Consider the following 15939-nt stretch of genomic DNA (forward strand, 5'->3'; position numbering starts at 1 on the left):
AGGTGCTGTTTACATTGTACTCCACAGGTCCTGAGCCCAAGTCAAACGAGACAGAACTTGTTTGAAAGGATGCTGTCATTCCTTATCCAGTCTGAAAAGCACAGGGGGAGGGTCTAGCAGCTGGAAAGAGGAAGCCTGAGTCACAACGAGAGAGAGTCAGAAAAGGGAGAAGTTAGCAGCACTACTGGCAACTGGGACAAGAGGAACCGAGCAAAAAGAAAAGAGTTGGAAGGAACGACGGAGGAAAGAACCGCATTGTCACGGTGAGTGCCTTTTGGGTTAAGTAAGACGAAAAGGAAGTGTGTGGTTTTTAAGAACATGCTGACAACAATTACCAAATAAGGACAACTCTTGTGTCAGATTTGAATTCTGCAGCTGTCTTTGGCACACAATGCTGATAACCCAGATGTTGTCTTTTTAGGTGTCAAACCACAAACTGCGACGGCGATCTCATAAACGTATTTGGATCTATCACTCGGTTTGTGCTAATTCGCTGAACAGATTCACAAGATCTCTTGCCAGCTGATGGGCATCGACGATAAAAGGGCGGCTATGCGGAAGCACTAACCTAGCAAAAAAAAAAAAGTCCAAAGTTGATTCTGTTACCTGAGCGCGTTAGCCACGCTGCTTTTAAGCTTTGGTTTAATTCAAACATTTCAACGATTGTTCAACCGGAGTCCCTTTTTCGCCAGCTCGGTCCAGACTAGCTCGACTGTTAGTGGGCGTGCTGGTGGTCTGCTCAGCTAAGCTAACGTGAGTGACAGCCCAGGCAAGATTGCGTGGAAGCAGGCGGCGCAGGCAGGTGAGTGACGACCGCTTGGATCGAACTGTCAGGCGAGCATTCTCGATTTGAGTGCACCGTAGCCAGCTTCGAATACCGACGAATTTAAATTGATCACGCTTCATCTTAACTCTCTTAAATTGGGGATTCCCAATCTAGCTTTTAGGGGCACCTGACCTAGCTTAGCTAGTGTTCCTGCTTGCCACGCGACATTGTTAGCCAATTGTAGCTTTGAATTGCAATACTATGTGCTCAAAATAATGCAAAATTAATCAATGCAAGATGATGTAGCCTGTTACCTAAGCCATGTGGTTGCCCTGGTGTTCTCTCTAAACATTCAGCAATGGACATTGTGGTGTTAATTAGGGCAAAATGTGGATTGAACTACAAATACGGAGCATGCGAACCCTTGGGCCAGGAAACATTATAGAAGATGACGTCAGAGCATTCTAATTGGACAATTCCGGTTGAATTTATTTTCTGTGGAACGTGTCGACTGAAATGAGCTATTAACGGCACATATTCACTGTTTTTATAGTCTTTCTGTTAAGCACTGTCACAAGATACCAAAGTGCTGGCTATACTGGAAATTGGTGTCAATGAAGTATGTTGATGTAATGCTATTCAACTGAGGGGAGGAGCTAAGCTTAGCCCAGAAGGAATAATCTTACGTTGAGGGCTTTTCCCATTAGGGTTTTTCCTTATGCCTACTACGCCTTAAAATGAGTGGGAAAATAAAAGCTTCACTCATATTTTTAAGAAACAGAAGATGATTATGGCAAATCTGTGAAGGTTTACTGTACTTCCACTCACTGCAAAATAATCACGCAATCACATGTACGCCATTGTTCTCAAATGGAAGCTAGAGCACCGAGCCAAGGCGTCGTTGCTAACAAACAAAACCAAGAAACCATTAGTGGTTTCGCTTGAGCTCATTGCGGCAGCTTCTCTCTGAGAGGATGATGTGTGAATCCTGTCCATATATGTGAGGCAAAAGAAAAAGTGGAGATGACGTTTGAATGGTAGAGGAATTCTTCTTTTGATTGTAGCCTTGACGAACGGGGTGTGCATTTTTCTGTTTTGTCTACCAAGAGCCTTTGCCCCGATAGTGCATCGGGAACAAGGCTGTTTGCTTGCACGTAGGTTTAATTATTCATCTCTGTGTGATCAGAGGTGGAACACAGCGGGGGTGCTCAATGGATGTCTAGTGACCTGTAAGATTGCTGGTTTCTCCCCGCATTAGTGACCTAGACACACTTTCCCAACAAATGGCCTTGTGCTATTTAAGTCACAACAATAGAGAGATTATATGAAAAACACACGCGTTAACAATCATGGCGGCCACTTAGATCGGAAAGTGTACACAGTTTGAAGTATGAACCCTCGTCTCGTGTACAGTACCAATCCATTCGGTCATGTCGAAGGTATGCTATATTCGAGTAGTTAATAGCATACAATTTGGGCGACAGTTCTGCGGTTGTGTAATGCTCTCTTACGTTGCATCTGGAAAGGGGAAACGATAGTATCGTGCCGCAAGTGACGTCTTTCGCTTCAAGGAACTGCAGGATGAGGAACGTGTAAAAATAATATGGATGAGATTAGCCATAGCCAAAAAGTTCCTCATTTGGGTATTGCAAAGCTTAAGTCAGCACAGATGGAGGGTCGTCGCTTTCAAAACAGCTCAGAAGGTGATGTCATCGTGCTGTAATGCAACATTTCTCCCCGCCGCAAAAGCTCCCGCTCACATCTCGGGGATCACGTTTCAAGACCGATCGAGGTTGTCACCGCGCTAAACCCCCTCCGGTAGGATCGAGGAACAGATGCAACCTGTTAGGGCTGTTGATTGACGTGAATGATTGAGGGTACTAATGGTGCTAGACTCTGGCAAATTCATCAAGGATGATACATTAAAAATTAATATTAGAGCGATCCCACGTAAGGGTGCTTTGGCTTTAACATAAGGCAAAGTCGTTAAGCAATACTCGTCGAGCGTTTGTCTTGTCAGAACTTGAAGCGGAGCTTGTTACCTGGTAAAAAAAATGCAAATGACATCAGCATAGTTGTTCCTGGTATTCTTCAGGTTCAGGACATTGCGGTGCAGCAGAATACCAAAATGAGGAATAATGTGTCAGCTCATCATCACCTGACAACAGTAATTGAAAGCGAGCATTCATTAGAGGCCCGCCTGACTGGTATTGTGCATAACGAAATGGCTTTATTTGCGTAAGAGTGGAACAGCCGTCCTTTTGACTAAAGGTCATGTCTGAGATTTGAAAAATGCTGCAGCGTTGTGCGGAATCCCCGCAAAGACACAGCAGCAAGTTCAACGTTTGTTGAACTTCAAGCATGTGTGAGGTGACCCGCTTTTGTTGACGCAGCTCGCGTGGTTATGCTAGCTCTACTACACCCGTGACCCAACCGGAACCGTGATTGATGTCACCATAAACAACTATGTGACAAATATGCTAAACTGTTGCTGTGGTGTGCGTGAGCCACATCAGCTCTGTGTACACGGTCCAGCGCTAATGGACTCCTTCATTTTCTGTCGCTGTCCGTTTGCCAACGCGCTTGTATTCATAGAAGCTGAAACACAATTATGATGCGGTTCTTTTTATGTGGATGTTTCACTAAATCAGGATCTAATCCACATAATAAGGGGACTTCATCTCCACAGTTCAACATGTGATGCTAGTTTTGTTAGCCTGTCTATGGGATTTTATATTGTTTGTTAGCCTCAAGCTATCTTGACTTTATTCATTGTATTCATTTGTGTGCCGACAGGTCAATTGGTAGACAATGGAGAGCTCCAGCAGCAGCAAGCCAGTCATGGTGACGTCCTCCCTCAACTTCAAAGTCACCACGCCGTCCTTCTATAACCAGCCAAAGAAGTTTGCTTCGGTAGCCCCGCCGCGGCCCAAGAGCATAACGCCACCCTCCGGGCCGTCGCCAACGCCTGTGGGCATGGGCATGATCGGACGTGTGGGAGACATGCCCCCGCCGCCCCCCTCGCTCTGTGATGGTATTTAAGACCTCGTTTATGACTTTTGGGTCATCTGAGCCAATCAGGAGAGATCGTAACTAAAGATCAAGAAGGCGCTTGAGTGCGTGAACAAAGCATGCCGCAACTCGCCTCATCATCAGCAGATTGTAAGAAGGTGATGGTGTCGTGAGCCAGCTTCTCTTAGGTTATCTGACAGTTGAATTTAAGAAGAGGTGAAATTATAGTCAGCCATGAACCTTAACCGCCAAAATGGGCGTCAGCACAGTGATGTCACATGATTGCCTCCTCGACCTTGGCGGTTGTAATACATGATTCAAATTGAACCCTCCGTGTCGCCCTCAGATTTCCCGCCCCCTCCCCCTCCTCCTCCCATGGATGACGACTTGCCGGCCCCACCCCCCGAATTCCAGATCACAAATCTCGCCTCCGACGCCCCCCCACCGGCTTTTCCTGCTCCGCCACCTGTAGCGGAAGACCTGCCCCTACCGGCCGCCCCTGACGAGACCGCCTGTTTGACGAGCGTTCCCGACCCCCCTCCTCCCCCTCCACCACCCGCCCCGACTGTTGGGCACCCTCAGGTAAGTCTGGATGGACCCCTCGACCAAAACTCTGATGATAAGGCTATTGGGTAATCATCTTAATTCTATTTTAATTCTGCTTAATTGTGACGGATGACGGAAATTTTTAGTCTGTATTATCGTAGACCTTTTCATGTCTATTAATGTGTTTTTTTGTCGCCCCCACCACCACCGTCTTTCTCGAACAGAAAATCATAGTGAAGCAATCAAGTCTCGATAGGCAGATCGACTCCCTTACGAGCATGCTCTCAGAAATGGAGACGCAGGGACCCTTCAACCCAAAGGTACGAAAGCCGAGGTGACGTTACAAACGCGGATACTAACGATGAGATGAGAAAAAGAGAGTCGGAGAGAGGAAGGAAACAAAACAAAGGATGGCCGGTCGGTGGAAATGATTTGGAGTTATGCCAGGTCGGGTTTTATGAGTCTCAGTTCAGGTGGAAAGCTCAATGATAAGTGAAGTGCATACGCAGCACATTGGGTTGGCAAAAACAGGATAAAAAAAAAAGACTCATACTGAGTGGAGCGTGAGAGTGCGACAGAGCCAGAATGTGCTGCCAGAGACCCAGAGAGAGGTCCATAAATGGAGTGTGTTTAGTCCAAGCGGGAGATGCAGAATAATGTTTGCTCCAAATCTACAAAATAAATGTCAGAAAGCTGAAGCCCCGTCGATAAGCCCCAAACATCAAGTGCGCTGTTTGCTTTATCAAAGTGTTTCATGCAAAGCTGGCGTCGCGTCGCCGTGCCTTATATGACCTTCCCCTAGGGATTTTTTGTTTTGTTTTGTATAAAGTACTCCATGGCGTCTGTTCATTAATTTAAGTCAGTGTTGTGTCAAATTTGACTTTGTAGGGACTTGAAATAGTTTTGTCGCTTCAATGAACTGGAAGCTTTTATGTGAATGTTTTTTTTTTTTCTTGTAGTTGCCAAATCAGTACTCTACTGGACCATCACCCAAACCAGTCGGCCCCCCACCAACAGCCCCCAAGCCATCCCTCTCTTTCCTCCCCCCTCCTGAGATGGGAGACCGCCCCCCTCCCGCTCCCTGGGCTGAGGAACTGAAAGCCCGGACAAACCGGCAAGCCAACCACAACTCGCCGCCGCCACCGGTGGCCAAGTCCCCATTTGGAGCAAAAATAACCACATCGTCTTCGTCACTGGCGAAGAAGCTCAACCAGAACCTGAACCAGTCTCCGTATTCAGGCAACGGGCTGCAGAAAACCTCTCCTGCAAAGGTCACCGGCACTTTCCCCCCAGTTCCAGTATCTCCGCCTGCACCTGCTGCTCCGCCGAACAATATGACCGCCAATCACGCAAAGAGTCCCCAGTTTGTCAGTCAGAACCAAAACCCGCCCGCTGCCGTGCCTGCTCCCCAAACTAAGACCATGGCATCCCCTTCGGCCTCCTCTTTCAATCAGCCAATGAAATCTCCTCCTGCAGCCACGGTATGCTCAATGTGTGTGCAAATCTAGTGTTACACAAGAGTCAACTAAAACTGTTGAAAGTTTCTGTTGAACTCAATAGATGATGGTCTATAATTGCTTCTGTGTTGGCAGCCATCATCACCGCCAGGTCCAGTGTCAATCAAAGGTGGAGGGGTGCCACTCAACATGAGGGAAGTGGAGGAACTTGAGAAAATGACCAAGGACTTCATCAAAAACATGGACAATCACCCACCGGTCGGCCCCGCCCCTCTGACCGGTCAGCCCTCAAGCATCTGTAGCAAACTTCAGGACACAACAAATATTTCTCTGAAGTAACCTTTGCCTCATTTCAGACGTTTGCGGCAAGTGCGGCGAGGCGCTGTCCCGCACTCAGCCGGCCGTGCGAGCCATGGAGAAACTCTTCCACTCCAACTGCTTCTGTTGCGTTACATGCCGTCGCCCCCTGCAGGGCATGCAGTTCTACGACAGGGACGGCGCGCCCGAGTGCGAGGAATGCTACATGGTGAGTAGACCACGTCAGATGATTGGAACCCTTCGCAATAACTCTGTTCTCCTCCTCAGAATTCCCTGGCCGTGTGTTCCCGATGCGGGGAGAGGATCACGGACCGTGTGCTGAAAGCGGTCGGCCAGTGTTTCCATTCGCACTGTTTCCGCTGCAGCACCTGCTCGTGCATACTGGAGGGGGCGCCCTTCATCACCGACGACAACAACAACCCTTACTGTGTCCAGGATTACCACAGGTGCAACTTCCTGCTATTCTCATACTTGATGATCAAATTAAATGAGGCATGCAAAACATTTCCATAGATTTTAATAATCAAGATGCGTAAATGTCATTGATGTGATTGGATTGCAGGCGGTTCTCCCCACTGTGCGTCAGCTGCAATGAGCCCATTATTCCATCGCCAGGCAGCGAGGAGACAGTCAGAGTCGTCGCTCTTGACAAGAACTTTCATCTCAAGTGCTACCGCTGCGAAGTAAGATGGGCAGGATTGATTGACGTTCCAATTCATTTGCTCTTAATTTGAAAATGGACTGTTCCTTTCACCAACATTAAACGCTCAAACAAATTTGACTCAATGTTCCACACACTTTTTTTTATTTTTTATTTAATCTTTTTAACTTCAGATAACTTCGTAAAAGATGGAAAATAAAGTTAACTCTGGATTCTGTTCTGTTGTGTTGTCCAGGACTGCGCTCGCCCTCTTTCCATCGAAGCGGACGAGAATGGCTGCTACCCGCTGGACGGTCGTATCTTGTGTATGAAGTGCCACGCCAAGCGAGCCAATTAGACGACTCAGTGAACCCCCCACCACCTTTTTCCGCTCGATTCCGAATCCAAAAGCACAGCTTCCCTCCAGTTTGCAACACAGGGCTTTGCTTCGTGTGAATGTCCCGCGTGAAACCAAGGGTGCGTTTTGCATGCCGTGCCACGCCGCGCGCTCTCGTCTTTGTTCGATCCACTTTAGTGCAGAGGTAATGTTCTGCACCGCCACACGTCTCTCCCTGTAGGTTAAGTATGTTTATGCGAACGATGCTCCGCGTTATCTTGCACAGACCGCAGTCCGTGGCCTCTAAGGTTCGCGTACAGTAGAATCTCTTTCCACTTTACTTTGGCTGAGAGGACTTGAGCAAATAATAACACTTAATTCAAGCTAGTTCAGCGTTAAACGCATGCTGTGAGCCCAGCAAAGCTTTACCAGCACAGATTCCGTTGCGGGGATCTCCTCATGTAGCTAGAAGTGTCACCAGCCTGCCGCCGAACAGGACCTGAGAAATGTTTTTATGTTTCGTGTCACTTTGACCCGTGAGCTCAAGCACATAATGGTAGGCGCCGTTGTTCTGTCGCATCGCATTAGAACCTTTTTGCTTTACCTAACATTATAATATATGGACCTTTATTTTTTAAAACTTCATTTTAAAGACTTTTAAGGTATCATGTTTGAGCATAGTGACCAAATATTTAGAAGCTGTTTGAATTGTTTGGAACAATTTGTTTGCCATCATTACTCATTTTTGAGCCCAGTAAGTTGACCTTGAGCTCGTCTTGAGGTTCATGTAAACACTTTCATTATCTTCCATTATTCACCTCTTCGACATGGGTATTATTTTTATTGTATTGTATTTTTACTTTTTTTTTTTTTTAACACATCTCCTCACTCCTATCATGGCATTGTGCCTTCACTCCTTGCCTCTTTGAATGGACGCCGGGTTTGAACCATCGCAATTTATTGGGCATAGTGACTCAGCCTTGCATGCATGTACTGTAGGTGCTGGTATTCCTCAAGTGTTATTTTACAGGCAACAGCTTTAAATGCCTTTGCGTGCGCAAATACTTAGGACAATGCCTGCATTTATCCGCTGTCATGTTGCCTTTTCCTTTTTGTATACCTTTTTTTATATCAACAGTTTGGTATGTGTCTAAATAAATACATTTACCCCCTCCAGTCCATTCTAAAAATAAATGAATAAAATGTATGTTTTTGATTTTTTTTCATTTCATTAGGTACCCGTGCGCAAGTTTTTTTTGACACGTGATGAGCGCAAAACGTGACCCCCCCCCCCTCCTCCCCCTGATGACGGAAACGGACCACGCTGTTGGTGGACCCCAAACATCTCTATCAGTCGCCACCAGCCGTGTGTTACGCTGATTATGACGACAGCGTGTGTGCACATTTTGGAATGTTTACGTTCTATAATTTGTTCGCACAGCTCCATTGTAGCGTAACAATAATCCAAAGTCAATTGCTGTGAATTTATCTGTTAACTGTTGTTGACAGACTTGTGATCTAAACATGGCAGGAAAATGCAATTGAGATTGCAACCTTATTCATCAGCATTTAATCGTCTCCAGCATACCCTGAAAGTACCTGAACACAAACTAAAAATACCATCTGCAGTGTATATGTGCAGGAGAGTTTTTTTTTTTTTTTATCAGTCTGGCAAGAAGAATGACCTGACTGATAAGAGCAGATGACGGCTGAGTTGAGATGACGGAGGCGGTGGGGGGGACGGCTCAAGCTCTAACACTTACACAAGATGTTAAAGATGGTCAACGCCGCCGAAGAAACGCAGAAAGGCAACCAAATGTTAAGAATGAGTGAAACTCCAAAAGGGCCTCAGGTAGGACAGAAAACCTTTTTTTTGTTTATTTGGTGTCTTTACATTTGTAAACTCAAGTCACAGTATCAGGAAATGACTTTTGGCTCTGGTACTTCTACTTTTGATTTGATTTTATTCTTTTATAATTTTGTTTATTCCAAAAGAAGGCAAATATAACATTCCAGCTCCCTTAAGAAGGAAATTGTTCTTCAGTAAACTGTCTCTGATGCTGTTCCACGGTCAAGACAGATTCTGTTGGGTTCAGTCAGTTAATCAAAGCGTCAACTTTACGCCTTTCTTCTAAAGCTTGACTTCGACTAATCGTTAATCACATTTTTAGCAACTGGACTTACATTGGACAATTTGCTGTTGACAGATTATCAAACTCTGGAGAAATTTATTTAGACAAATATAATCATGATGACAAAAACATAGTGAGACCTGATATCTCGGTCATTTTCCCATGGTTTTCTTAAAAATGACCAAAACAATCAAGATATATTGTGCTTTGTCAACCATGTTGTCTTTTAAGAGTCTGTTGGTCACATGACACACCTGTAATCATACCATAGTATTAAAATGAACATGAAAGATATAAATACCGTTTTTTTCCATGTATAATGCGCCCCCATGTATAATACGCACCCTAAAAATGGCATGTTGATGCTGGAAAAAAGCCTGTACCCATGCATAATACGCACCCAAATTTTGACTCCTACTTAAGTCCGTAAACGTAAAATTATTTCAGAAAAAAGATCATTTTTGGGAACAACCGGATGTTATTCTGCCGGTCAGTATCACTGCGCATGCGCTAGCAAACTCAATAGCGAAGTAATGTTTCGGATTTGTGTAGGGTACATTGTGACAGCAAACGAGCAGGTGATCGAGCAAGCGTCTGATACGAAAGCATTGTGTTTGTATGGAGCGTGTTTGAAGTGAACAGCAGAGAAGAAAGCGCATCTGTAATGGCGGCCTCCGTATCATATCCAGTTAAAAAAGTTTTTTTTGTACCCATGTATAATGCGCAGATTTTAGGACAATAAATTAGTTAAATTTTGCGCATTATACATGGAAAAAAACGGTACACTGCTAGCATCATCGTCGTTAATCAGGGTTTGCCTTGTTTCATAAACTTCCTAGCCTGAGTCCTCAGCGACCTCCTTCCCAACCAATCTTTGTTTCAGCTGAAACTGTCTACCCAAGACCCCGCCGAGGCCCAGCAACAAATCGAGCCGGAGCTTCCGAAGTCTACCCTGCCACGAGAGTCAGACCTCGAGGAGCAGCGAGCCGCTGAACGAACTAAACCGGGGTGGATAAAATGCAGGTGTTCACTCTGGGCCTTGGTTTTGGCCTTCTGTTTGTGCGTCGTTTTACCTGGGATGGTTTTCTACTTACATCACTCTCTTCGTGGCGGGAACTGGAAGCAGGAAGTTCTCGGTGGGCCCAAATGCACACAAAGCGCCTTAAATGCAGATATTGTTCGGAGTTCTAATTTGTCTCCTCGTTCCTTGTAGCAAGCCCTTGCAACTCCTCAGCCTGTCAGAGGGCCTCGGTTCATCTCTCTATGTCAGCGGACCCTTTCACACACCCCTGCGACTACTTCCTCTTCTCGTGCGGACCCGACGGATCTTCAACCAAAGCCCAAGGACACCAGAGAGAAAAATCCAGAAGAGACGTAAAAGAAAAAAGGACGCTGGACAGAAAAACTGAGCTGCTGCAGTATCTCAGGGAGATTTTAGGCAAGGGAGTCTTGACCCATTTTTCACACATGAGAATCAATAAAAAAAAATGTTTTCACTTTTTCTAGAATCAGATGACAGCCTCGCAAGTTCAGCTGTGCAGAAAGCAAAAGCTTTTTATCGCACCTGCTTGGACACCAAATCCTTGGATAACGCTGGAGAGGAGCCTTTCCTCGCGCTCATCCATAAAGTGAGTCAATGCAAAACGGACAAAAGTATTGGGACACATCTTGTTCATATTGCCACGTGTTATCACACCGCAGCTTGGAGGTTGGTTCGTGTCGGGCCAGTGGAATCAGACTGACTTCAACTCCACCCTCAGCGTGCTGATGCGCGACTACGCCACCTTCCCCTTCTTCAACGCCTACGTGGACAAAGACCCCACCGACACATCCGGCGAGACCACCAAACGATACATACAGGTCAGTCTTCTGTATTCACATGCTTCCAACACAACATTGAGGCCTTCGCTCTGCCTGCAGATCGATCAGCCTGACCTGTTGATCCCGATCGAATGGATCAGCGAGAAGGAAAAGTCTCAAGTTATAAGGGAGGTTGGTAAAATGTTCCGCCAGCGTGTCTCTGTGTCGTTGTACTTACGCACTCTTGCTCGCTTAGACGCTGCATCCTTTCTTGGCTTCGTGCAGTCGGTACCTGGCGCTGCTGGGATCCCCGCCGGACAGCAGCAGTAGCAAGATCAGCGTCGGCGCCTTCGTTTCGCTGTCTTCCGAGCTCGCTGTTGCCATGGCGCCTCTGAGCCATCGCAAGGCTAAAGGGCAGCTCTCTCAGCGCTTGACCATCAAGGAGCTGCAGGTGACCCTTTGAATTCCTTATACTGGATGTTTTTTTTTTGTGGCTTTAGAGCATCGAGTGGGGGCAAAAATTGGCAAGTAAAGGCCCATACCATACATAAAAAGTGTTGTAATTGACTCATTTTGACAACTCTGTCCCCTGTATTTATTGCAATGGCTTCCTGCTCTGTCAAATTCATCTCATCCCATGTCGGTCCATAGAGCATAGCACCGGCTGTGGACTGGCTGGGTTGCCTGCAGGCCGCGTTCCATTCCCCGCCGCTCACGGAAGACGAGCGAGTCCTCCTGCACAACTTGCCTTATGTGGTGCAGATGTCCCACATCATCGGCAATTGGATCAGCGGTCACGAGCTGAGCCCCAGGTACTGTAAGTGCCCCATCCGGCACCTTCCCTTTTGCGCTTTCCCCGCTTAGTCTCAGGACCCGCTGTCGTTTTGCCCAGTGGCCCCCTCCACACCTTCATGCTGCTCAACTTGCTCCACACCCTGCTGCCCGCCCTGGACTCCAGATTCTCGGAAACGGCAAATAATTTTTCAGTGGTTCTGGGCCACGTAGGGGTGAGGCAAGGCGTTCTTGACTCTAAGCCTCAGAGTGAAGGCTTCACCGCGGCCCCTCGCTGGAAACGCTGCGTGCTGGAAACCGAGCGAGGCTTCGATGGGGTTCTGGCACATCTGCTTGGAATTAACATCGCTGGCGGGGAGGTGAGGAGACGTCGCGAGCGCATTAACGTGATATATTTCCACCCAACGTCTTTGTTGTCGGGCAGGCGGAAGAGCTTGTTGAAAATATCCTGTCCTCCTTCAAGTCCCAACTTTACAAACTCAAGTGGCACAATCAGAAGACTCTCCAGTTTGTTATGAGAAAGGTGAAGACCACAAGTTTGCCTTTGAACCTCACAGTGGCTACAAATAATGGATTCTCTCCCTTCAGGGTCAGTCTGTAACTCCAAAAATTGGGACTACAAAAGAAAAATCAAGTGAGGCTGAGCTGGACCTGCTTTATTCTGAGGTAAATGAATCCCCAAAATAGACTGCTCCCTCCCTGGAATGCATAAACCCGATTCTTACACGGATTCATCTTATTTTTATATTGTTCATAACTTTTCCGTTTAGCCCTTCGACATGTATTTGTTTTTATTTATTTTTTGGTCCTACTTTGTGAAATTCCTTATCAGCCCTCAAAAAGATGAGGCTGGTTACCGACTCTGCTCTTGTGCAATTCCAGGTGTCCGTCAGCCTCGACAGCTTCTTCTCCAACTACTTGCAGCTGCTCTCCTTGTTGCAAAAGCGGCGTAGCAAACTCTTGCATGATGATTGGATCAGCGCCGATATGTACGTGTCTCACTTATATTCCATGCAATGCGCATTTGTACAAAGCTTCATTGATTTTTTTTTTTCCAAGTCTGTCTGTCACGCCGTCTCTTCTTGGCAATGAGCTGAGCGTTCCCATGGGAATTTTTATCCCTCCTCTCTTCCATCCCACATACCCGAGGTGAGCTTTTGCACAATTATGTTGATCTATTTTTTGGGGAAACAATCATGTAATTCTCTCCTTCATTGAACAGAGCTATGAATTACGGCGTGTTGGGATTCCTTCTGGCCAAAGACCTCCTTCACGTGCTTCTCCCTGACAGTAAGAAAATTTTGCGTGCAAATATCAACCCTGCGTTGATGTCGTCGTTTGTGTCGTTTCGTAGTTTACTCGCAGAGCGTGACGGTGCGCGATGTGGGCCAGTGCGTGTGGTCCCACTACCGCTCGGTGACCAACAATGAGAGCCAGGCACCTCCGCTTCCCACGGCACAGCAGCAGGAAGTGTGGCTGCAATTTTCGGCATTGCAGATCGCACTGGAGGTCCGGAATCTGAGGGGTTTTTTTCCACCGCGCGGCTGTAAGAGAATAACAGCGGCTTTTCTTCGACAGGCATATCAGAAGAGTTTGAAGAAACAGCCGGCAGACACGTCCATCTCGGGATTCTCCACCACGCGTCTGTTTTTTGTGGCGTTCTCTCAGGTATTTGAGAGTCTGTGCGAGCATTTAAATCATCCTTATGCCGCAACCAACTCAGACGTGTCCTCCTCCCGCAGGTCAACTGTGACGCTGACCTCTATCACCACTTGATGCCTCTCGAGCCGTCCTTCCTCGTCACAGCCATTTGTGCCAAATCTCATCTTTGTCCCACAACCTTGCAATGCCCCAAAACAACTCGCCGGTATTCGTCCCACGGCTGTTGAAAGTGTTTGCGGGAGAAATAATATCTTTTCATAACTCAAAACAGTTCGAGTGTCTTAACACGTTTGTAACTTGTCTTGCTGAAATTAGCCTGATTTAGGGGCCGGCCCACGATCTGTTCGACCAATGGCAGGTCGGGCTTTTGTTACCATGACGACCGGTGGGCTGGATGTTGACAGGCGAGTGTAAGTGCGTTACGGCCGGCTGGAAGCGGAGATCAGAGTGGGGTGGTAGTGTGTGTGTGTGTGTGTGCGCGTGTGTTGACGAGCGTCCTTGAGGACATTGTAGAAAAGTAGTCCATACACTAAACTGCGTGTATGTGCCACATGGAAATCAAATACGATCGGCATCATAGCCACATTGACAACCTGAACAAGCAATAAAGTGCCACTTAGCAAAAGCTAATGCCGTTAGCATCCAAGACCTCTTTGCAGCTCTACTTACCTTGCACTGTGCAGTAAATGACATGCTTATCTGACGCTAACAACAGCGACACTGTAGGCCAATGCAAATCTCCTCTACCTGCAGATTCGCTTACCTTTTAGTTAGCTTTGACCGCCAATTGACCGCTTTGGCCAGTCTAGCTGCCAGGTCATTGGCAGAGAAACATTTAAATAAATAGGCAGAAGGATTTACTTGGTTGTTTTCATTTCTTGCTTGTCGAGTGGGCAGGCACTACAGACACACAAATGTTTAGGTACAACAAATAAAAATGTCTGCCCACTTTATGATCAATACCAGTATATCCGCAGATGCGCTGTAACATTGTGTACATAGGCAAACGGACTATTTTTGTATTATGAGCCTTGTTTGCGTGCTGTATTATTTGCACAATTATGTTTGGTGTTCATTTGTGTTCTGTTGTAAAATAAACTATCATGGTCTATTTGTATTAATGTAGCATACAGATTCCATGATAATGATTGAACAGGCTCTGATATGAGAACAATGACTGTCGAAAAATGTTGGTGTCATAGTCATCATAGAAAATAGGATCCACGTAATGTCCACGCATGAAAAACTGCAACCAGTCCATAAAAAAAAAAAAGGTGGATGTTCTGCCAGGCCAACGTTGATCATAAGACACCCCAAACTTCCTCAAAAGCTGAACACATCTTGGCACAGGTGAGTGCCGCGGAAAGCGGGTAGTTACTGATGGACACCGTCTTCTCTGTGTAGTCGACATTCACCTGCAAAAGACACTGAGGAGTGAAACACGCCTGGACGCCAACGACAGATGCAGAAAAAAAAAAAAGCATGACTCACCGCTCCATGTGCAAAAGCACCGATCACCACGGTGGCCGGCCCCTCGGGCACCACGGTGCGAGGACAAACAGCCTCTCCGGCGGAGAAGGAGGTGGAGATGCGTGGGCAGCCGGGGGGCAGGTGGTCCGACACAGGATTTTTTATCATTCTCAAGAGCCTCTGTGGACCATCAGACGCTCGCACACTCAGCTTGTGCAGCAGTTGAACTGAAAGTGGAAATACATTGGTACCATGACTCAGACAGAATGATAAACAAAATTCATATTGATGTGGTAGAATTACCCATGAGCCCACAGAAGCGCTGAAAAGTTCTTGGAATGCGCGTCTGTGGGTTGATCTCTATTAAGGCGTTCTTCTCAGTGTGGATGTAAACCTGCAGCAGCCCTGCTCTGTTCAGTGGGCTGTCCATCAACATGAGCAGACACTAGTGGTAGAAAATCTCATGTTTACATTGGCACAAAATGCTTCTGTGTATGTTTTACAGGATATTGCAATATACTCAATAAATGTTAACATACTTCAAGAATGTTGACAAATATAATTACCTGATGTGTGATGTCTGGTCTTACATGGCCTGGATTTCTTCCACTTTTGATTATGATGTTTTTGTGTTGGTCGCAGTTCAACAACTCAAACGTTTTTCCAGCCTGTAACAATTTGTGCCATTGAAATTATGTTTTAAAGTAATCATTCACCCACTTTAACTCTACTTATATCTGCACATCACCTCATTTAATTGTTTTTAGAAATAACAAACTGTAGGACGTTGCTGCTGTTTTACCTTGACGGTTTCTAGAGAGGCGCCCTCCAGAACAACAACAAGACGCCTTTCCGTCATGCGATCGTGTAGGCTGCGGAGATGTTTGGCAGGTTTTGGTTCATATTCGTCCAAATGCTCAAAGCCACGCTTCTTCGCGTCGGTGGCCGCCATCTTGACTTCTTCTGTTACCAACGGTCGCACAATGAAAACGTCACTACAAGAACTT

General features: G+C 46.4%; 3 protein-coding genes across 4 annotated transcripts; 2 read left to right on the forward strand and 1 right to left on the reverse strand.

The window, feature by feature from the left end:
* Positions 1-5: 5 nt before the first annotated feature.
* On the forward strand, positions 6-8283 carry zyx (zyxin). Of its 2 annotated transcripts, none has more exons than XM_061289959.1 (10): positions 6-263; positions 3563-3800; positions 4125-4360; positions 4549-4644; positions 5284-5805; positions 5917-6061; positions 6138-6307; positions 6367-6545; positions 6662-6782; positions 6996-8283. In XM_061289959.1, the coding sequence occupies exons 2-10, from the start codon at positions 3578-3580 to the stop codon at positions 7095-7097; spliced, it is 1794 nt and encodes a 597-aa protein (XP_061145943.1). In that variant the 5' UTR covers positions 6-263; positions 3563-3577; the 3' UTR covers positions 7098-8283. The 2 variants fall into 2 exon arrangements, with proteins under 2 accessions (XP_061145943.1, XP_061145944.1); XM_061289960.1 differs by lacking the exon at positions 6-263 and adding an exon at positions 300-802.
* Positions 8284-8426: 143 nt separating this feature from the next.
* Positions 8427-14693, forward strand: kel (Kell metallo-endopeptidase (Kell blood group)). Its single transcript, XM_061289921.1, has 17 exons — positions 8427-8928; positions 10092-10344; positions 10422-10646; positions 10715-10836; positions 10910-11068; positions 11129-11200; positions 11265-11459; positions 11660-11820; positions 11901-12159; positions 12225-12323; positions 12389-12466; positions 12683-12789; positions 12860-12949; positions 13023-13090; positions 13155-13309; positions 13379-13468; positions 13543-14693. The coding sequence occupies exons 1-17, from the start codon at positions 8845-8847 to the stop codon at positions 13687-13689; spliced, it is 2364 nt and encodes a 787-aa protein (XP_061145905.1). The 5' UTR covers positions 8427-8844; the 3' UTR covers positions 13690-14693.
* emg1 (EMG1 N1-specific pseudouridine methyltransferase) lies at positions 14319-15903 on the reverse strand. The gene is made up of 5 exons (XM_061290082.1): positions 15735-15903; positions 15499-15600; positions 15236-15377; positions 14954-15159; positions 14319-14877 (listed from the first exon to the last, which is right to left on the reverse strand). Exons 1-5 carry the CDS (start codon positions 15882-15884, stop codon positions 14764-14766), a joined length of 714 nt encoding a protein of 237 aa, XP_061146066.1. The 5' UTR covers positions 15885-15903; the 3' UTR covers positions 14319-14763.
* Positions 15904-15939: the final 36 nt, after the last annotated feature.

This window comes from Syngnathus typhle, linkage group LG10 (genome assembly GCF_033458585.1).
Source record: "Syngnathus typhle isolate RoL2023-S1 ecotype Sweden linkage group LG10, RoL_Styp_1.0, whole genome shotgun sequence".
In the NCBI taxonomy this organism is placed as follows: domain Eukaryota; kingdom Metazoa; phylum Chordata; class Actinopteri; order Syngnathiformes; family Syngnathidae; genus Syngnathus; species Syngnathus typhle.